Genomic DNA, 17,602 nt, shown 5'->3' on the forward strand with positions numbered 1-17,602 from the left:
TATTTATTCATGAGAGAGACAGACTGAAAGAAGAGGCAGAGACACAGGCAGAGGGAGAAGCAGGCTCCATGCAGGGAACCTGATGCGGGACTCGATCCCGGGACTCCAGGATCACACCCCAGGCCAAAGGTAGGCGCTAAACCTCTGAGCCACCCAGGGATCCCCAAGGCACTGAGTTTTAAGATAGTATGTTATACTACATTACTGTAACAACAGCTAACAGTAGACATAACAGTAAAACAATATAAAATTATGAAAACACAAAAAAAAATTTAAAACAGCATGGAGTGGGGATCCCTGGGTGGCGCAGCGGTTTGGCGCCTGCCTTTGGCTCAGGGCGCGATCCTGGAGACCCGGGATCGAGTCCCACGTCGGGCTCCTGGTGCATGGAGCCTGCTTCTCCCTCTGCCTGTGTCTCTGCCTCTCTCTCTCTCTCTCTCTCTCTCTCTCTCTGTGACTATCATAAATAAATTAAAAATTATATTAAAACAGCATGGAGTATACTTCTTCCTTTCCCTCTGCCGCCCATTTGTGCACTCTCTCAAATAAATAAGATAAAAAATCTTTTAAAAACTTAAAAATTGGGCAGCCCGGGTGGCTCAGCGGTTTAGCACCACCTTCAGCCCAGTGCCTGATCCTGAAGACCCGGGATCGAGTCCCAGGTCAGGCTCCTTTCATGGAGCCTGCTTCTCCCTCTGCCTGTGTCTCCGCCTCTCTCTCTCCCTGTCTCTCATGAATAAATAAAATCTTTAAAAAATAAAATTAAAAATTAAAAAACCCCATAAAGTACTATTAAAACTCTACAAGTGAAGAAAAGTAAAAAGAAAAATATAAAAGTTACTTTAATCTCTAAATCCCACTTCCTGAGGGTAAACACTATTAGCCTTTTGTCAGTCTTTTAAATATATCAGGATTGTATATACATAGACAACCATACATAGCTCCCTTCCTCCCAAAGGATACTGCGTTATGGCTTTAAATCTTGCTTTCTTGTTTTTTTAAAGATTTTATTTATTTATTTGAGAGACATAGAGCACACAAGTGGGGAGGGTGCAGAGGAGGAGGGGCAGACTCCCTGTTGAGGAGAGCCCAACGTCGGACTTGATCCCAGGACAATGAGATTATGACCTGAGCCAAAGGCAGATGCTTAACTGACTGAGCCACCCAAGAACCTATAAGTCTTGCTTTCTGTATTTAGTATATAACTTTTAACATTAAAAAAACACTTGGACATATACAGATGTCAGTCTGTATACCTCAGTCTACCTCAGTCTTTCTAAAGGTTGTACAATTATCTATTTTAGGGATTCCTGGGTGGCGCAGCGGTTTGGCGCCTGCCTTTGGCCCAGGGCGCGATCCTGGAGACCCGGGATCGAATCCCACATCGGGCTCCCGGTGCATGGAGCCTGCTTCTCCCTTTGCCTGTGTTTCTGCCTCTCTCTCTCTCTCTCTCTGTGACTATCATAAATAAATAAAAATTTAAAAAAAAATTATCTATTTTATGAATGTACCATAAGTATTTGAAAGTGTTCTCTTTGATGGACACTTAAGTTACTTCCAACCGGCATTCACTATAAAAATTTGGTGGAACATTCTATATGCACAAATATAAAATAGTTGATTTTAAGGAATTTTTTTTTTTTTAAATTTATGATAGTCACACAGAGAGAGAGAGAGGCAGAGACACAGGCAGAGGGAGAAGCAGGCTCCATGCACCGGGAGCCCGATGTAGGATTCGATCCCGGGTCTCCAGGATCGCGCCCTGGGCCAAAGGCAGGCGCCAAACTGCTGCGCCACCCAGGGATCCCCAAAATAGTTGATTTTAATTTCCAGGAATAAAACATAAGCAGCTCACACCCAAATGTTAAGAGGAAAACACTGATGTTCAAAACTTCACCTGCTCTTTTCTGCCAAAAAACACAGGAAGCACATGATAATAAATTTGTACTGGAATAAAAAGAGTAAAAAAAGATCACTGCATTCCAGACAATGGGTTTTCTAACACTTGACCACATTTCTCCGGGTACAAGCTAGTCTTCACCTCTCCACTTCCCCTGAATGACTGGGTTTATAAGATTAAGGGCAACTAACACATGCTCCCAACTTTTCGTCTCTCTTTCACTATGTCTCATTACCTTCTGCTTTTCTGTCTTCTTTTTCCTTCCTCCCAAATCTTCCCAGTTCTCATCAAATTCTTCCTCAACTCTTAGAGCAACTTCCACCTGCTTTGTTGATAACCTTGCTCCATTAATCATTCCTTCTTGCTGGTCTCTTCAAAGGCATTCTACACTGGCTCCTTCCCCTCAACCTTAGAAACACAATTATATCTTCTATCTCCTGGAAACAACTTTCCTCAGGCCCACTCTCCTCTTAGGTCACTGCTGCTCTGCCTGTGAGACAGAGGAGTCTCTGCAGTAGTAGGTGATGTTTTTATTGTATCTCTCCTCCTTTACCTTCTTCTCCTGGCCACACTGTAACTTCCACTGCCAGCAAAAGCAAAACACAGACACACTTTTCTCCCTTTGGAGCACTGCTTCTGGCCCTACCATTCTACTGAAGCTGCTCTCTTAAATGTCACTGAAGATGTCCAAGGCATCATTAGTCCTTATCTTTGGCTTTAAGAGCATTTGGTTTTCTCCTTCTTAAAACTCTGCTTTTCTAGTAACCCAACAGAAAAAAAAACACCCCCCCAATGTCTACAAAGATATATCAAACTGATAAGAGGGCTAACTGCTTGGTAAGGTATTAAGATTGGAGATGACAGTTATAGTGAAATTTAGCTTTATCTACAATATTTAAGTTTCTCCAGCATAATACATTAATGTATTACTTGTACAATTAAAAATTTTTAAATATGGAAATGAATATCATACCTAGTCACAAAACAAGAAATTAAAGTATATAGCTGGGGATCCCTGGTGGCTCAGCAGTTTAGCACCTGCCTTCGGCCCAGGGCATGATCCTGGAGTCCCAGGATCAAGTCCCCCATCGGGCTCCCTGCCTGGAGCCTGCTTCTCCCTCTGCCTGTGTCTCTGCCTCTCTCTCTCTCTCTCTCTCTCTCTCTCTCTCTCTCTCTCTGTGTGTCTCTCATGAATAAATAAATAAAATCTTAAAAAAAAAACATATATATATGTATATATACATATATATAGCTAAGAAAAACACAAGAAAAGTCCAAATAATCACTAATAGCTATTAGTTAATAAGCCAAGATCAAAATAAAACAAGAGGGCAGCCCAGGTGGCTCAGCAGTTCAGCGCCGCCTTCAGCCCAGGGTGTGACCCTGTAGATTCAGGATCGAGTCCCATGTCAGGCTCCCTGCGAGGAGCCTGCTTCTCCCTCTGCTTGTGTCTCTGCCTCTCCTTCTCTCTGTGTCTCTCATGAATAAATAAATACAAGAGATTATTTTTTGCCTATTAGTTTCATACACACATAATAATGAAGGTGTAAGGAAACTGATACCTTCACACTACTAAAGGAAATATAAATTGGTGTAGCCTTTTTATGGGGGAATTTGGAGCCAGCCACCAAAATTTAAAGGCATACATGCTTTGACTTAGCAATTCCATTTTTAAGAATATATCTTACAAAAATGTTCACAAAGATGATCTCTGTAAGCAATGTTTGTGACAGAAATGGAAATAGTCTAAAGGACACCCTTTTCTGAGTATCCATACAGAGAATACTGTACAGCCACTTCCCAAACTGACATGGAAAACATGTCTTGATACTGTTAAGTGAAAAATCCTGGCTATCCCAATTTTCTTCTCTTCCCTTTACTGATGTCTCTTCATTTTCTCACTCTCTAAACACAGGAGTTGACAAAGTTCTCTCAACATCCTCTTCTCATTCACTTTTGTTTGAACCATTCATCCATTTCCAAAGTTTCAACTACCACTGCTACACTTTCAATCTTGCACTTTTGATCAACCTTTTCCCCAAGCAGTAGTACTTTACTTTGAAACTTATGCTGGGAATTTCTACCTGTTTCACAGGTCCCACCAACTATAAATAACACATGGGCCACAGACAAAACTAAATGTTCTTCAAATAAGAAAAACATCTCCTTCATTCACCTTTCCTTCAGGCTTAAAACTTCTCTCCATCAGTTGCTAAAAACTCTGATTCTACCTCCAAAGCCTCTTGTCATTCAGTTCTCTTTCCTGATCTGTCATCAACAATACTACAATTCAGACCCTCATTATTTCCCAGCAAGATCACAGCAGTATCTGCTTAGTTATGCTTTCCACTACTTCAGTTCTCATCACCCACAATTCATCTTGCACAATGCTGCAAGCCTACGGAGCCACAGCTCTGATCACATTATTTTTATGCTCAAGAACTTTTGTGATTCCCCAGTGATCACTGAATAGCATACATATATCTTTTTTTTTTTTTAAGATTTTCTTTATTTATTCATGAGAGAGACACACACACAGAGGCAGAGACATAGGCAGAGGGAGAAGCAGGTCCCATGCAGGGAGTTCGATGTGGGACTTAATCCAGCATCTCGAGATCACACCCTGAGCCAGAGGCAGATGCGCAACTGCTGAGCCACCCAGGGATCCCAGCATACAGATATCTAAACCAGCCACTCGAAGCTATCCTTGCCCTAGTCTGCCTTTTTAAACTCATCCTCCTAATACTCTCCCCCATTTTTACTCCATGTCCTGGTCAATCTAAATGCCTAAAGTTTGATAAAGATGCCCCATACTTATGTCTCAAAGCCATTCTTTGTGACAAGCCCACTTACAGAATCAACTATCCCATCTGTGTTTGCTGAAATCCCACCATCCTTAAAAGGTTCAATACAAATGCTATCTCATCCACAAAGCTGTTCCCTGATTCCCCAGCCAGGTTTTCCTTCTTCTTAACTCTCCTTACACTTTGATTGTGCCTCCTCTGAATCTGGTTAACAAGAATGCCTTGGATGTGGCTTATTTATACATTTGTCTTATCTCACCTCTAAACTGTAAGGAAAGGAGCTCTGAGGAAGGCAAAGTATCTTACACATCTTTATGTCCCCCATAGTGCTCGGTGGCGGATTAGGTCAATGCCCAAATGCATCTGTACTGAATGATCGAGAAGGACACCAAAATAACAACAAAAAAGCGGCAAACGCATTGTGAAGGAATAGTACAATTCTTTCAGTGAGTTAGAGCAAGATTCCTCTGTGTTAAGTGCTCAATAACTCTTTGACTACTAAGATTTTAAATAGGAGTAATGGCTCTCCACTCTCTAAATATTTCTTCCATTTCTACACCTACTGAAAACTCTCTTGAACTAGCATCAGTTGGAAGACAATAGTTTGTAAGCAAACAGGGGTGTGGAGAAGTTCTCTTAATACTATGCATTTAAGATGAGAAAAAGAATCACGATAATGATCATAATTACATGTGTTTGAGTTCCTATAAGTTCTAAGTGGGTACTAATTTAACATCATTCCAAAATACTTACAGGAGTAAATGAGAGCTGGAAAAAGAGTTTCATTCCTCTCCTGTGCTGTTTCAACCAGCATACGAAGTGGGCCTTTTGGACACAAAACAGCCACTAAATCTAGAAAGAGAAAAAAAATATCTGGAAAAGTATATTGAGTAAACTTACAAATGAGTGTGTTAGGGAAGAATTAACCAAGGGAAAAAGTGTTAATAATGTCTTGTTTACAATAGCAAGATATTGAATGAATATGAAATAAACAGCAGGTAAACTGGTGGGGGGAAAAACAACCTAAACAAAATAAACAAAACCACACAGAAGATCCATGTGAATTTCATTTGGGTTTTGCCTATTTTATGTTTACAATGGATCATGATGAAGTTCCAGTAATGTCTTTCCAGTTTGAAGAAAAGAGGCAGAGATAATGACAGGAGCAGTTGTCAATTTCCAACAGGCAGAAACAAAGACAAGTTATTTCTGAACAAATCATTCTATGAGCCACAGATGGAAACTTAGAATGAGAGGAATTTAATACAGAGGATTACTGAATTTTTCAAAATATGAACAGCAGAGTAACAGAGACTGATTCCCTCTCCTTTTTAAAAACTGTATGTAGTACTTAGGGATACTTGAGTTAAAGGACAGTAAATTTAAAACAAAATAATAAATCTTTTTGGATGAAAAAATTTAGTATTTCTTTGGTTCTCCTGTCAAATGCACTTCACATAACCAGGTCTTAGAATACATGTGGTGAAAAGTGGCTTATTTTACGGAAACAGCAACTCAGAGCAGAAACAACTTGCCTAAAATTATTCTTGATTTTACCACCATCTCTTTCCATCAACTGTAATCTTTCTCACATTTTCTGTGCCATAAAAATTCAGAATACAGAAAATTTCAAACATTTAAAAATATTGAAACAGGTGTAGCTAAATTTGTGAAGATTTCACAACTTGTATTGACATCATTCAGACGCATTTAAAAAAAAAAAACAAAACCCAAAAACCTCACACTTGCAAGTGGTCATGTCTCCTTGAATACTACAACTACTACTACTAATATAATAAAACACAAAGAATTCTCTGCTATCATTGCTTCCACTTTGATTTGTTTTGGATGAGAAAAGGGAGATTTGCTGTGCTCTGAAATAAGATTTTCAACCTATTTGAAGCTGCACGTCCCAGAACTCTTTTGGTTTAACACCATGCTGCCGATTATAGAATTGCTAAGTGATAAATTCCTTCATTTTTAGAGCAACTAAAGTGAATTGTTTTGTTTAAAAAATTTCAGAACCTGTGTGACATATTAAAAAAATCTTCAGACCTTGTAAAAATGGAGTTCAGAATTACTACTCTAAATGGTGGATATAAAAGTCTCTTTGGGACACCTGGGTGGCTCAGTGGTTGAGTGCCTGCCTTTGGCTCAGGTCGTGATCCCAGGGTCCTGGGATCGAGTCCTGCATCAGCCTCTCTGCAGGGAGCCTACACCTCCCTCTGCCTGTGTCTCTGCCTGTCTCTCATGAATAAATAAAGTCTTTAAAAAACAAAAACAAAAAGTCTCTTCCTTTAAAGGAACTCAAAGGTCTGTAGAAATAATCATTTGTATCATGTATGAAAGCAAGAGTATTGATGGAAGAAATACTGAAGTAGAAAGAATACTAGACATGGGATTCAGATTCTAATCAAACAGTGTAAGCTTAGGGAAATACTTTACCTCTCTAAACTTCAGGTTTATTAGCAGTAAAACGGGAATTACTGCCTTAATTACAGGATTATATATTTTTTAAAATAACGGTTAACATTTATACTGTTCTAAATGAATTATACGTATTTTTTCATTTATCTTCACAATAACTAAGACTTAAGGGATGAACATTGTGTCTAGAGTCACACACCAATAAATTATAGGAGAGGAGCCTGGATTTGAACCAAAGGCTGCCTCCAGAACTGGCACTCTGCTTTTGTTTTTGGGGGAAAAAAAAAAAAAAGAACCAGACTCTATTGTAATTCACCCCTAATATTCGATGACAGAAATATGCCACGTTCCATTTAATTAAATTTTAACTTGAGTACGTCACAATGGTGCTCTGTGAGGTCTGTAGCCTGAGGCTGGTAGGAATGGTGAAAGTCCCATTGAAACTCTTGTTCAAGAGCCTGGCATCATATATTTTTACAGGTGAGATGGTCACTATTAACAATGTCTGGAAGTCCATGATGGATAAAATGAGGCCTGTACTGTGGCTTCAGTATGTGAGACATGTGTAACCTTGACATACACTTTTTGAGTATCTGTGAGGCCGGAGACTCTGTTATTTTCCTCAAAGAGGAAAAATCTTGGATAAGTAATTGCTGTTGCTATCATTGGTGAAACCAGATGACTACACTATGGTGATGTCCCAATAATCTGTAAAAATGCAGAGGGAGTCAACTGTTGGCTAGAATAAGATGACTGGCTAAAGTTTATCTAATTTTGCTGACTCCTCGATCCCACTCTTTGATCAAGGATGTCTGAATTAGGGCAGCCCCGGTGGCTCAGCAGTTTAGCGCTGCCTGCAGCCCAGGGTGTGATCCTGGAGACCCTGGATCGAGTCCTACGTCAGGCTCCCTGAATGAAGCCTGCTTCTCCCTCTGCCTGTGTCTCTGCCTCTCTCTCTCCTCTCTGTGTATTCTCATGAATAAATAAATAAAATCTTAAAAAAAAAGGATGTCTGGATTGAGGCATGAAAAGATGGAGCTCTTCAGTAAGCTTCATCACACATAATTCTGATGCTGTCCACACAGTGTACTAACTCCCACTGCTGTTCATTCATTTGATCCCAAAGGGCTCCCCAGGTAGCCCCAGGTCTGAGAGAGGGGTGAGGTCCTCTAGTACGTTGTCAACTAGCAAGGGAGTGAGGACAGAAGAGGCCACCTTTCTAGAAGGCCCCGACTTAGCTCTGTCCTGTAGCAGGAACAGCATTTCTGTCTTAGCAGGGAGGTCCCGGTAACTGTCCTGAATTTGTAGAATCCTGCCTCCATGACCCACAAAAGGATGTGGAGCTTCACAGGCTCAGGGCCTGTGAGAACCTGTTTCCTGGAGAGCTATATATGCACTCTTCAACTGCCTCTCTAGCAGTGTACAGCATGGGACTGAGGAGGGCAGTTTCTCATACCAGAATCCATGGGCAACCTCTGATCCTCATGGGCGGTCCAGGGATTTCAGGTGTGAGAGGAAGTTGCTATAGCTTCTACAGTGAATGATTCTCTGGAGGCAGGGAGAGGGGACATTAAAGGAAATGACTTCTATCACAATTTGGACAGATTCTAGATCCTTTTATTACAGAGGGCCCCAATTCAAGATTGGTGAATGTTTAACAGTATAAATAGGCTTACATAAAATTGTAAATGAGGAAATGTTGCCTCCAGATCCCAAAAAGGCCTAAAAGATACTGGGGTTGTTTTAACATTGTGGGTGTAGGGAGATTCCATTGCTATTGCTATTTCTTGTCAGTGTCAGAGATACAGAAGACCAATTTTCAGGAATTCAAGTGAAGTGGCAAAGCCTTGTACTATGTACAGGCAAATGCCCACCCTCTTTTTTTTTTTTGAGCTCCTGTGTGAATATTTTTATGTCTTCAATGAATATGTCAAATTAATCTTTTCAGAGGATAATATCAACAATGTGATGTTATACTTATGCCCCTGGAGAAAGTTGGATGTGGTTAAGATCTAGCCAACAAAAATTGTACACAATGGTAGAGCTGCATAAGAATTCCATGAGTAGCCATGTAAAGATATAGTGTGTCCCTCTGACGGTGAGGGCAAACTGTAGCTGCTGAAAAAGGCACTGAATAGAACATATTAGTAAAACGTCTGACTGCAGAGTATTTACCAGCTACTGATTGGATGGAGGCCAGAACTAGCCAGATTAAAGCTATGTAGTAATAGATGAGTATTCTGCAAACCATCAAGTACTACATAACCTAAGATCTTTATGAAAAGTGCAGAGAATACTTGACTTCTATAGTTCTAGGACTGATTGCTCAAATATGAGAATAGAACTAATTTAATTCTATTATTTCCACGGACTTTTTCTTCATCAGTAAAATGGCGATGATGAGGATTCTTACTACAGGTCACCTGACATTTCAATAAGCATTTGAATAGGGATAAAATTATAATATAGAGGCTACATACTGACCTCTAAAATTGGATCTCTTTTTGGCTTTCATACAGGGTGATAGCCACAGAGTACACATCTATACAGCTGCTTTTCTCATTCAAGACAAGGGTACACTATGTTCGGAACCCATGTGACACAAGTTGTTAATGAATTTGAATTTCACACTACCCAAAAAAAGTTTTATTTTTAAAAGAATAAATCTACCCAAGTTGCCTTATAAAAAGTAGGTAACCTAATTTTTATTTTAAAAACTAATGAGCAGGGATCCCTGGGTGGCGCAGCGGTTTGGCGCTTGCCTTTGGCCCAGGGCGCGATCCTGGAGACCCGGGATCGAATCCCACGTCAGGCTCCCGGTGCGTGGAACCTGCTTCTCCCTCTGCCTATGTCTCTGCCTCTCTCTCTCTCACTGTGTGACTATCATAAATAAATAAAAATTAAAAAAACAAAAACAAAAACAAAAAAAAACTAATGAGCAGGCAGCCCGGGTGGCTCAGCGGTTTAGCGCTGCCTTCAGCCCAGGGTGTGATCCTGGAGACCCAGGATCGAGTCCTAGGTTGAGCTTCCTGCATGGAGCCTACTCCTCCCTCTGCCTGTGTCTCTGCCTCCCTGTCTCTGTGTGTGTGTGTCTCTCCTGAATGAATGAATGAATGAATGAATGAATGAATGAATTAAAAAAAAAACTAATGAGCATTTTATGTGTGTAGAGAAGCACTCTGCTAGTGCTTTTCAACATAGGTTCTGAACTATTCCAGCTCTGGAAGCACTGTGTCTGTTTTCAAAATGAGGAAACCGAAGCTCAAAGACTCTGACACATTTTCTTAGCATCACAAAGATGGCGTGGTGGACGCAGGTTTAAATCTAAGTTTTCTGACCAGAAGTCCATGGATCCTTCCACTAATTCATCACTGGCTTAAATTGGGGGCAGTAGAAAAGATCTTTAAAGAATTTAACCTCAAAAAAATGGAAATCTTTATATGAAAAAGACACTATAGCTAATTAATTATTTACTGAAGAGCTATGGGACGTAACTGTTATCACTTTCCTAAGTCAAGATAACTGGAAAAGGAAGGGAAACACACCAGTGAGGTACTTCTGTGATGAACAAAATGTCAGTCTTGAGTTTTACCATATACTGAAATCACAGCCAAGATGAGCCACGCTGTCCATTCTGGAAGGTACTTGATAAATACCAGGGCCATGAGGGCACTGATCATAATGAGATATGCCTGCTGGAGTCGCAGCGGCCCTTTCCAGTGAATTGCAATCATTCCCACCACACCAAAATTCCAGATCAGGAGCGCAACAGTAATGTAGTCCATGGCAACATTGTAGGTTTTAAACACTTCCCTGAAAAAAATTAAAAATAAATCTAAAAATATTTTTGTACAGTAATTTTCATCAAAATGTTGTTTAATGGTTCCTTCAAATTATTCATATCCTAACTTCATTTTTTTTACCATATCTTATATCAAACTGTGCTGTTATTTAACAGTTTTCTTTAAATTAATTCACTTTTTTCCCTCAAGTTGAGCTTACTTTAACAGAAAACTCAGTGTCATTCATATAAATGGGAAACCGGTATCATAGGTCATAGCTGTAAAAATAAGTACAAAAACTAAAAAAAGGCTATATACCATTGAAAATGCCACAATGAAAAGGAACCCTAGGGATGTCTGGGTGGGTCAGCAGTGGAGCGTCTGCCTTCAGCTCAGGGTGTGATCCGGGAATGCCTGGATCTATTTCCACATCGGGTTCCCTGCATGGAACCTACTTCTCCCTTTGTCTATGTCTCTGCCTCTCTCTCTGTCTCTCATGAATGAATAAATCAAATCTTAAAAAAGAAAAGAAAAGAAACCCTAGTTTAAAAATATCTGAAATTAGAAAAATAAATATGCACAATAAATTTTATAGTTGGACATATGTTATTTTCATAAAATGAAATTTAGTGCAGCCATTAAAAAATATAATGCTAACCAGTCTTTTTTTTTTTTTTTTTGTAAAGACTTTATTTATTTATTCATGAGAGACAGAGAGAGAGGTAGAGACACAGGCAGAGGGAGAAGCAGGCTCCACGCAGGGAGCCTGATGTGGGACTCGATCCCAGGATTCCAGGATCACACCCTGGGCCAAAGGCAAGCATTAAACTGCTGAGCCACCCAGGGATCCCAATACTAACCAGTTTTAAATATACCAACTACAAACTATATGTGGTAACAATTATAATTTAAGAGTATTTCATCAACAGAGTACATGGCTTTAAGTGACAGTTATATAGCTCAAAAGGAGTTAATTTCTGAAAAACAGACCAAATATTTCACCACTTACCCCAAGTAAATGAATGAGAAAAAGAACAGCAACAATAGAGATGAGATAATAAGCCAGGCATGAATGACCTAGAAAAGAAAGCATTTCAATATAATTAACAGATCTCATAACCTTAAAAAAAGGTAAATGTCTTACTTCAAAAGCAATATATTATTTCTGCACATGTTATGCTTTTCAAATGGCAAAACTCAAAGTGACTTTGGGATCAGTACATACTTATATTGGAACTCTTTGGTACTGAGCTACTCAGAATAGAAAATAGAAAATTAAAAAAAGAAAAAGAAAAAGAAAAAGAAAGGAAGGAAGGAAAGAAGAAAGAAAGGAAGGAAGGAAGGGAGAAAATAGAAAATTCATGGGGTGCCTGGATGGCTCAGTGGTTGAGCATCTTGTCTGTGGCTTAGGTTGTGATCCCAGGGTCCTGGGATCAAGTCCCACATCAAGCTCCCTGCATAGAGCCTGCTTCTCCCTTGGCCTGTGTGTCTCTGCCTCTCTCTGGGTCTCTCATGAATAAATAAATAGAATGAAAGAATGAAAGAATGAAAGAATGAAAGAATGAAAGAAAGAAAGAAAGAAAGAAAGAAAGAAAGAAAGAAAGAAAGAAAGAAAGAAAGAAAAAATTCAGCAAGACATATATAGAACCTTGTTCCTTTCAAAATATGTGAAATTTAAAAAATAATGCTTCCTAAAATTATCAACAAAGCCAATAGTCAACATTTAAACTTTTAGGGAAGCAGTATTTTCAATGGAAATTTTTGTGGTATTTCTGAAATAAAAATATACTGAATAAAATAAAATTCAATGAAACTGAAAATCAGATATTCCATTAAGTAACTTATGTATACATACATTAACTGCATTTTTAAAAATAGGCCTTTTAAGTTATATAGCCATTTGATAAAATAACATTCCAAATCTAGAGTTTCAGTAAGAATTATAATGCTTTCTATGTTTACATGGCTCATTAATAAGTAATAATATTACAAATTCTTTGGAACATTTACAAGTCAGTCTAACCTTATGCAGAATTCATAGACTATGTAAACATTAGTCACTATTAGTTGCGTACGGCTTATGAATATGAGAGAATCAGATCTGACTTTTGTAATCTTTTACACAAGATGAACTTTTTTTATTTTTATTTATTTTTAAAGATTATTTATTTATTCATGAGAGACACACAGAGAGAGAGGCAGAGACACAGGCAGAGGGAGAAGCAGGCTCCGTGCAGGGAGCCCGATGTGGGACTCGATCCCGGGTCTGCAGGATCACGCCCTGGACTGAAGGCGGCACTCAAACAGCTGAGCCACGGGGGCTGCCCAAGATGGACATTTTAAATGGTAATTTTATGTAATGAATGTATTTGGGAAAATACTATACAACTCAGGGAGCCTGGGTTTGTTTGTTTTGTTTTGTTTTTTAAGATTTTTACTTATTTATTCATGAGAGAGAGAGAGAGACAGACAGACAGACACAGACAGGCAGAGGGAGAAGCAGGCTCCATGCAGGGAGCCTGACATGGGACTCGATCACAGGTCTCCAGGATCACGCCCTGGGCTGAAGGCAGTGCTAAACCGCTGAGCCACAGGGGCTGCCCGAGCCTGGGGTTTTTAAGAACAGAACAGAGAAACACAAAGAATTGTCAAGTAATTTCTAACCAAAACTGAAATTATCTTGAGGTGGATACACCCATTATATGCTTTAATCTTTCAATGAAGTTTACTGTTTAATAACAGAAGGAGTTATTTAACCAACTTTCCCAAACACTATCTCTCTCTTTTTTTAAGATTTTATTTATCTATTCATGAGACACACAGAGAGAGGCAGACAGAGCCAGAAGCAGACGGAGAAGCAGGCCCCTGCTGAGAGCCCTGTGCAGAACTGGATCCCAGGATTACTACTCAAGCAGAAGGCAGATGCTCAACCACTGAGCCGTCAGGTGCCCCTCCAAAACATCATCTTTTTTTTAATTTATTTATTTATGATAGTCACAGAGAGAGAGAGAGAGAGGCAGAGACACAGGCAGAGGGAGAAGCAGGCTCCATGCACCGGGAGCCCGACGTGGGATTCGATCCTGGGTCTCCAGGATCGCGCCCTGGGCCAAAGGCAAGCGCCAAACTGCTGCGCCACTCAGGGATCCTCAAAACATCATCTCTTAACCAGAATATTGTCTTCATTAATAACAACAAAAAATCTACACCCACTTCCCAGATTTAGTTGTTCCAATAATCAGGCTCTAAGCTATGAAAATCTAGTCATGATTAAAATATATATTTTCTCTTGTTTTGATCACCTAAGGTGATCTGTAATTATTTCTTTGAAAGAAAACATTTCTTAAAATTCTCGCTGTGTCTTGTTCTTTATAACAACTTCATAAAATGGTACAATTTGGGAAAGGGTTAAAAGAATGGTTTTACATTGAAGTTGATAATCTTTGGACATCTGAATATTCTAAATTGACTGTCTATATACAACCAACTTAATTTCTGGTGTTCTTCCACAAAAACCTCCCCTGATAATTTATTATAAAAATTTTCAAGAGGCACCAGGGTGGTTCAGTTGGTTAAATGTCTGCCTTCAGCTCAGATCGTGATCTAAGGGTCTTGGGATCAAGCCTGCATCTCCTTTTCCATCTGTCTTCCCTCCCCACTCGTGCTTTCTCTGTCAAGTAAAATCTTAAAATATATATATATATATATATTTTTCCCAAACACATAGCAAAATTTAAAGAATTTTATAGGTAATACCTATCTAACACCTACCATTCACATATTGCTATACTTGCTTTGTAGCATTTTTAACCACCTATTAGTCCTTTTTAATACATATCAAAGTAAATTGAAGACATCTGTACATCTCCCTCTCAAAATATTCAAATTTAGCAAAATATTCTAAAGGGAGCCCTTACTCTATTTTATCTGCAGAAAATCCAATAAAGCTTAAGCAGAAAGGAACCTTTCCGCATGCATCTCATCCCATAGTGCTCAAAGTCTCAGCTTCAGAGATAATCCAACTTACAAAACTAAAAAGTATATAAAATATTACAAAACAGAAAAGCTTTAAAAAGTGGGAGATGTACGTTGGTACTCTGTATTCATTTTAAGAAAGCACTTTTCTGAATACAAGAGTAATATATGTGTATAACACTGAGAAGATTAAAAAAAAAAACACTGAGAAGATACAGAAACACTAAAGGAAAGAAACCATTCCCACTGACCAGTGACAACCAGTCATTATTGTTTTTTTTTTTTTATTTTTTATTATTATTTTTTTAATTTTTTTTTTCAGGCATGTTTTCTGTCTGCATGTATAAAGACCTTTTAACAACATTGTATCAAGTAATATACAGTTTAGCATTCTGTTTTTTAAGACTTTTTTATTATAGACACATTCTCATGCCACCAAATATTTTTTGAAAATTATTTTTAAATGACTCAATTATAATATTCTACATATATGGATGAATCCACAATTTAACCTGTTTTTATTTATTTAACCTTTTTTATTCCATATTTCTTATAGAATTTATGGTTTTCCACTTTATACCAATTATAATTAATGCTAAGATAAAAATCCTAGCATGCAAATATTTTTCTGCATTTCAGATTCTTTCAGATATATTGTGGAAGCAAAATATGAAGTCAAAAGGTATGGACTTTTTCTAATTACTATTGATATACATTGGCTTAGGGACCAACACACTCAAAAATGTATTAATCTTTACCAAGTCAATACATGAAATGCTATTTTAATGTTTCTGTTTTTACCACTGAGGAAACATATATACAAATCTCTCTCTCTCCTGGTCATATTTCTTTTATAATTCCTCTGGCTTGCGTTTTTAAAAATTTATTAGGATGTTCATTTTTTTTTAAGATTTTTTAAAAGTAGTCTACACATCCAATGTGGGGCTGAAACTTATAACTCCGAGATCAAGAGCTGCATGATCTAATGTTCATATTCATAATGTTCATGTTTATAATTTTCTGGATGATTTGTAAATGCTCTTCATATTGTAAAGATATTAGCCCTCTGTCTGTAATAATAGTTTCTGGTCACTGATGTTATTATTTTCTGAATTATTACCTGAATTCAAGCCTCTTCTCATGATGACTAAATAGCATTTCCCCTTTTTCTAGAACATCACGTGGTAAAACAGGCTTTTTTCTCATCTTGCAAAAATCCCTAGTTCAGCTTTCCTGTGCTAAAGGCTCTGAAAGAAAAGAGCCCTGCTTCAGTACAGAACAGCAAGCATCTCCTCTAAACTCTGAACTATCCAGGCCAGAAATCATGTGGGCTTAATAAGTTATATTGTTTCAACTATAACAGTGATATGTAATAATTAACTGTCTTTACAGTTCCTACCTTTTTAAAGTCTGTTTGGTCTTTGAGCTTATCGTGCTTCTCATAGACATTGCACAACCAACCACTGACATAACGAATGCTCCCTCTGGGTTTATTTCCAAACAGGTCCTGGCAAGTTTCTGAATTTCTGACTCAAAAGCTCCTTTTATTGTATACTAGGAATCAAAGTAAACGACTTGTTCCTATAGGATTGGCTGTGCCTGCTAAGACTTGAACTTAACATAAAACAAAACAACAAAAAAACTAACACGAATCAACAAATAACTGTGGAAATATAGCTGAAAAGAAGACCCTTTTTAGACTGTCTAAAATGAGATCTAACTAGGGGTGCTTACATGGCTCAGTCTGTTAAACGGCTGCTTTCAGCTCAGCTCAGGTCATGATCCATGGGTCCTGGGAAGGAGCCCTAAACCCCACTTCATCAGGTTTCCCTGCTTAGCAGGGGATCTGCTTCTCCCTCTGCCCTTTCCTCTGCTCATGCCCTCTCTCTCAAATTAAAAACATCTTTAAAAATAAAATGAGGGGATCCCTGGGTGGCTCAGCGGTTTAGCGCCTGCCTTTGGTCCAGGGCGCGATCCTGGAGTCCCAGGATCGAGTCCTGGGTCGGGCTCCCGGCATGGAGCCTGCTTCTCCCTCCTCCTGTTGTTTTTGCCTATCTCTCTCTCTTTCTCTCTCTCTCTCTCTCTCTCTCCCTCATGAATAAATAAATAAATAAATCTTAAAAAAATAAAAAATAATAAAATGAGATGTAACCAGAAGATGCACAAAAGACCAAAAACATATCAAGGCAGGTTCAAGGTGCCATGGAGTAAAAACATCTACCCTGTCTCTACTGCCGAACACAACCATAAAACCTGGATAGAATACATGCAGCTGCTAGCTGAGGACTCGGACAAGGGAACAGAGTCAGGTGGGCTGGGGAATTAGAAGTGAGTTTACCACTCTTTCCCCTCCATCAGAACTCAATGCAACCCCGAGTGGGCATGGGTGAGAGCTCTAGGAGAAGCCTAGGTCTGGATAAGGAACAGAAAAGAGGTCTCCTAACATCAAAAGAGAACACAAAAATCTCACTTTTTGGTTTTTTCCTTTCAACATTCTCTCACATTCAGCTCTGAAACCATCCTGTGGGGGTGGCAATAGGGGTTGCAGGAGCCTAAAACTTCAGAGGGAGGGGAAGTTTCCTAGCTGGAGGAGCTGTAGTTCTCAGAAAGCAGGGCAGATGGCACTTGCTTTATTTCTCTCTCTGTCCTACCACTTCTTGGCCCTGTCGGTAAAATAAAACTCAGCTTTCTGGCTAGAGGAATGGAATGGGGATGTC

At 38.9% G+C, this 17,602-nt stretch overlaps 1 protein-coding gene across 3 annotated transcripts in view; it reads right to left on the reverse strand.

Moving 5' to 3' along the window:
• The window catches only part of PSEN1 (presenilin 1), a 74,678-nt gene that overhangs the window by 21,181 nt on the left and 35,895 nt on the right, over positions 1-17,602 (reverse strand). For all 3 annotated transcript variants that reach the window (XM_055303937.1, XM_055303935.1, XM_055303936.1), the window contains exons 6-8: positions 11,923-11,990; positions 10,724-10,944; positions 5,458-5,556 (exon numbers count right to left, since the gene is read on the reverse strand). In XM_055303937.1, the coding sequence (XP_055159912.1) occupies positions 5,458-5,556; positions 10,724-10,944; positions 11,923-11,990 (388 nt within the window). The remainder of the gene's footprint in view (positions 1-5,457; positions 5,557-10,723; positions 10,945-11,922; positions 11,991-17,602) is intronic.

The sequence above is a fragment of the Nyctereutes procyonoides genome, unplaced genomic scaffold (assembly GCF_905146905.1).
Source record: "Nyctereutes procyonoides isolate TBG_1078 unplaced genomic scaffold, NYPRO_anot_genome, whole genome shotgun sequence".
Lineage (NCBI taxonomy): Eukaryota > Metazoa > Chordata > Mammalia > Carnivora > Canidae > Nyctereutes > Nyctereutes procyonoides.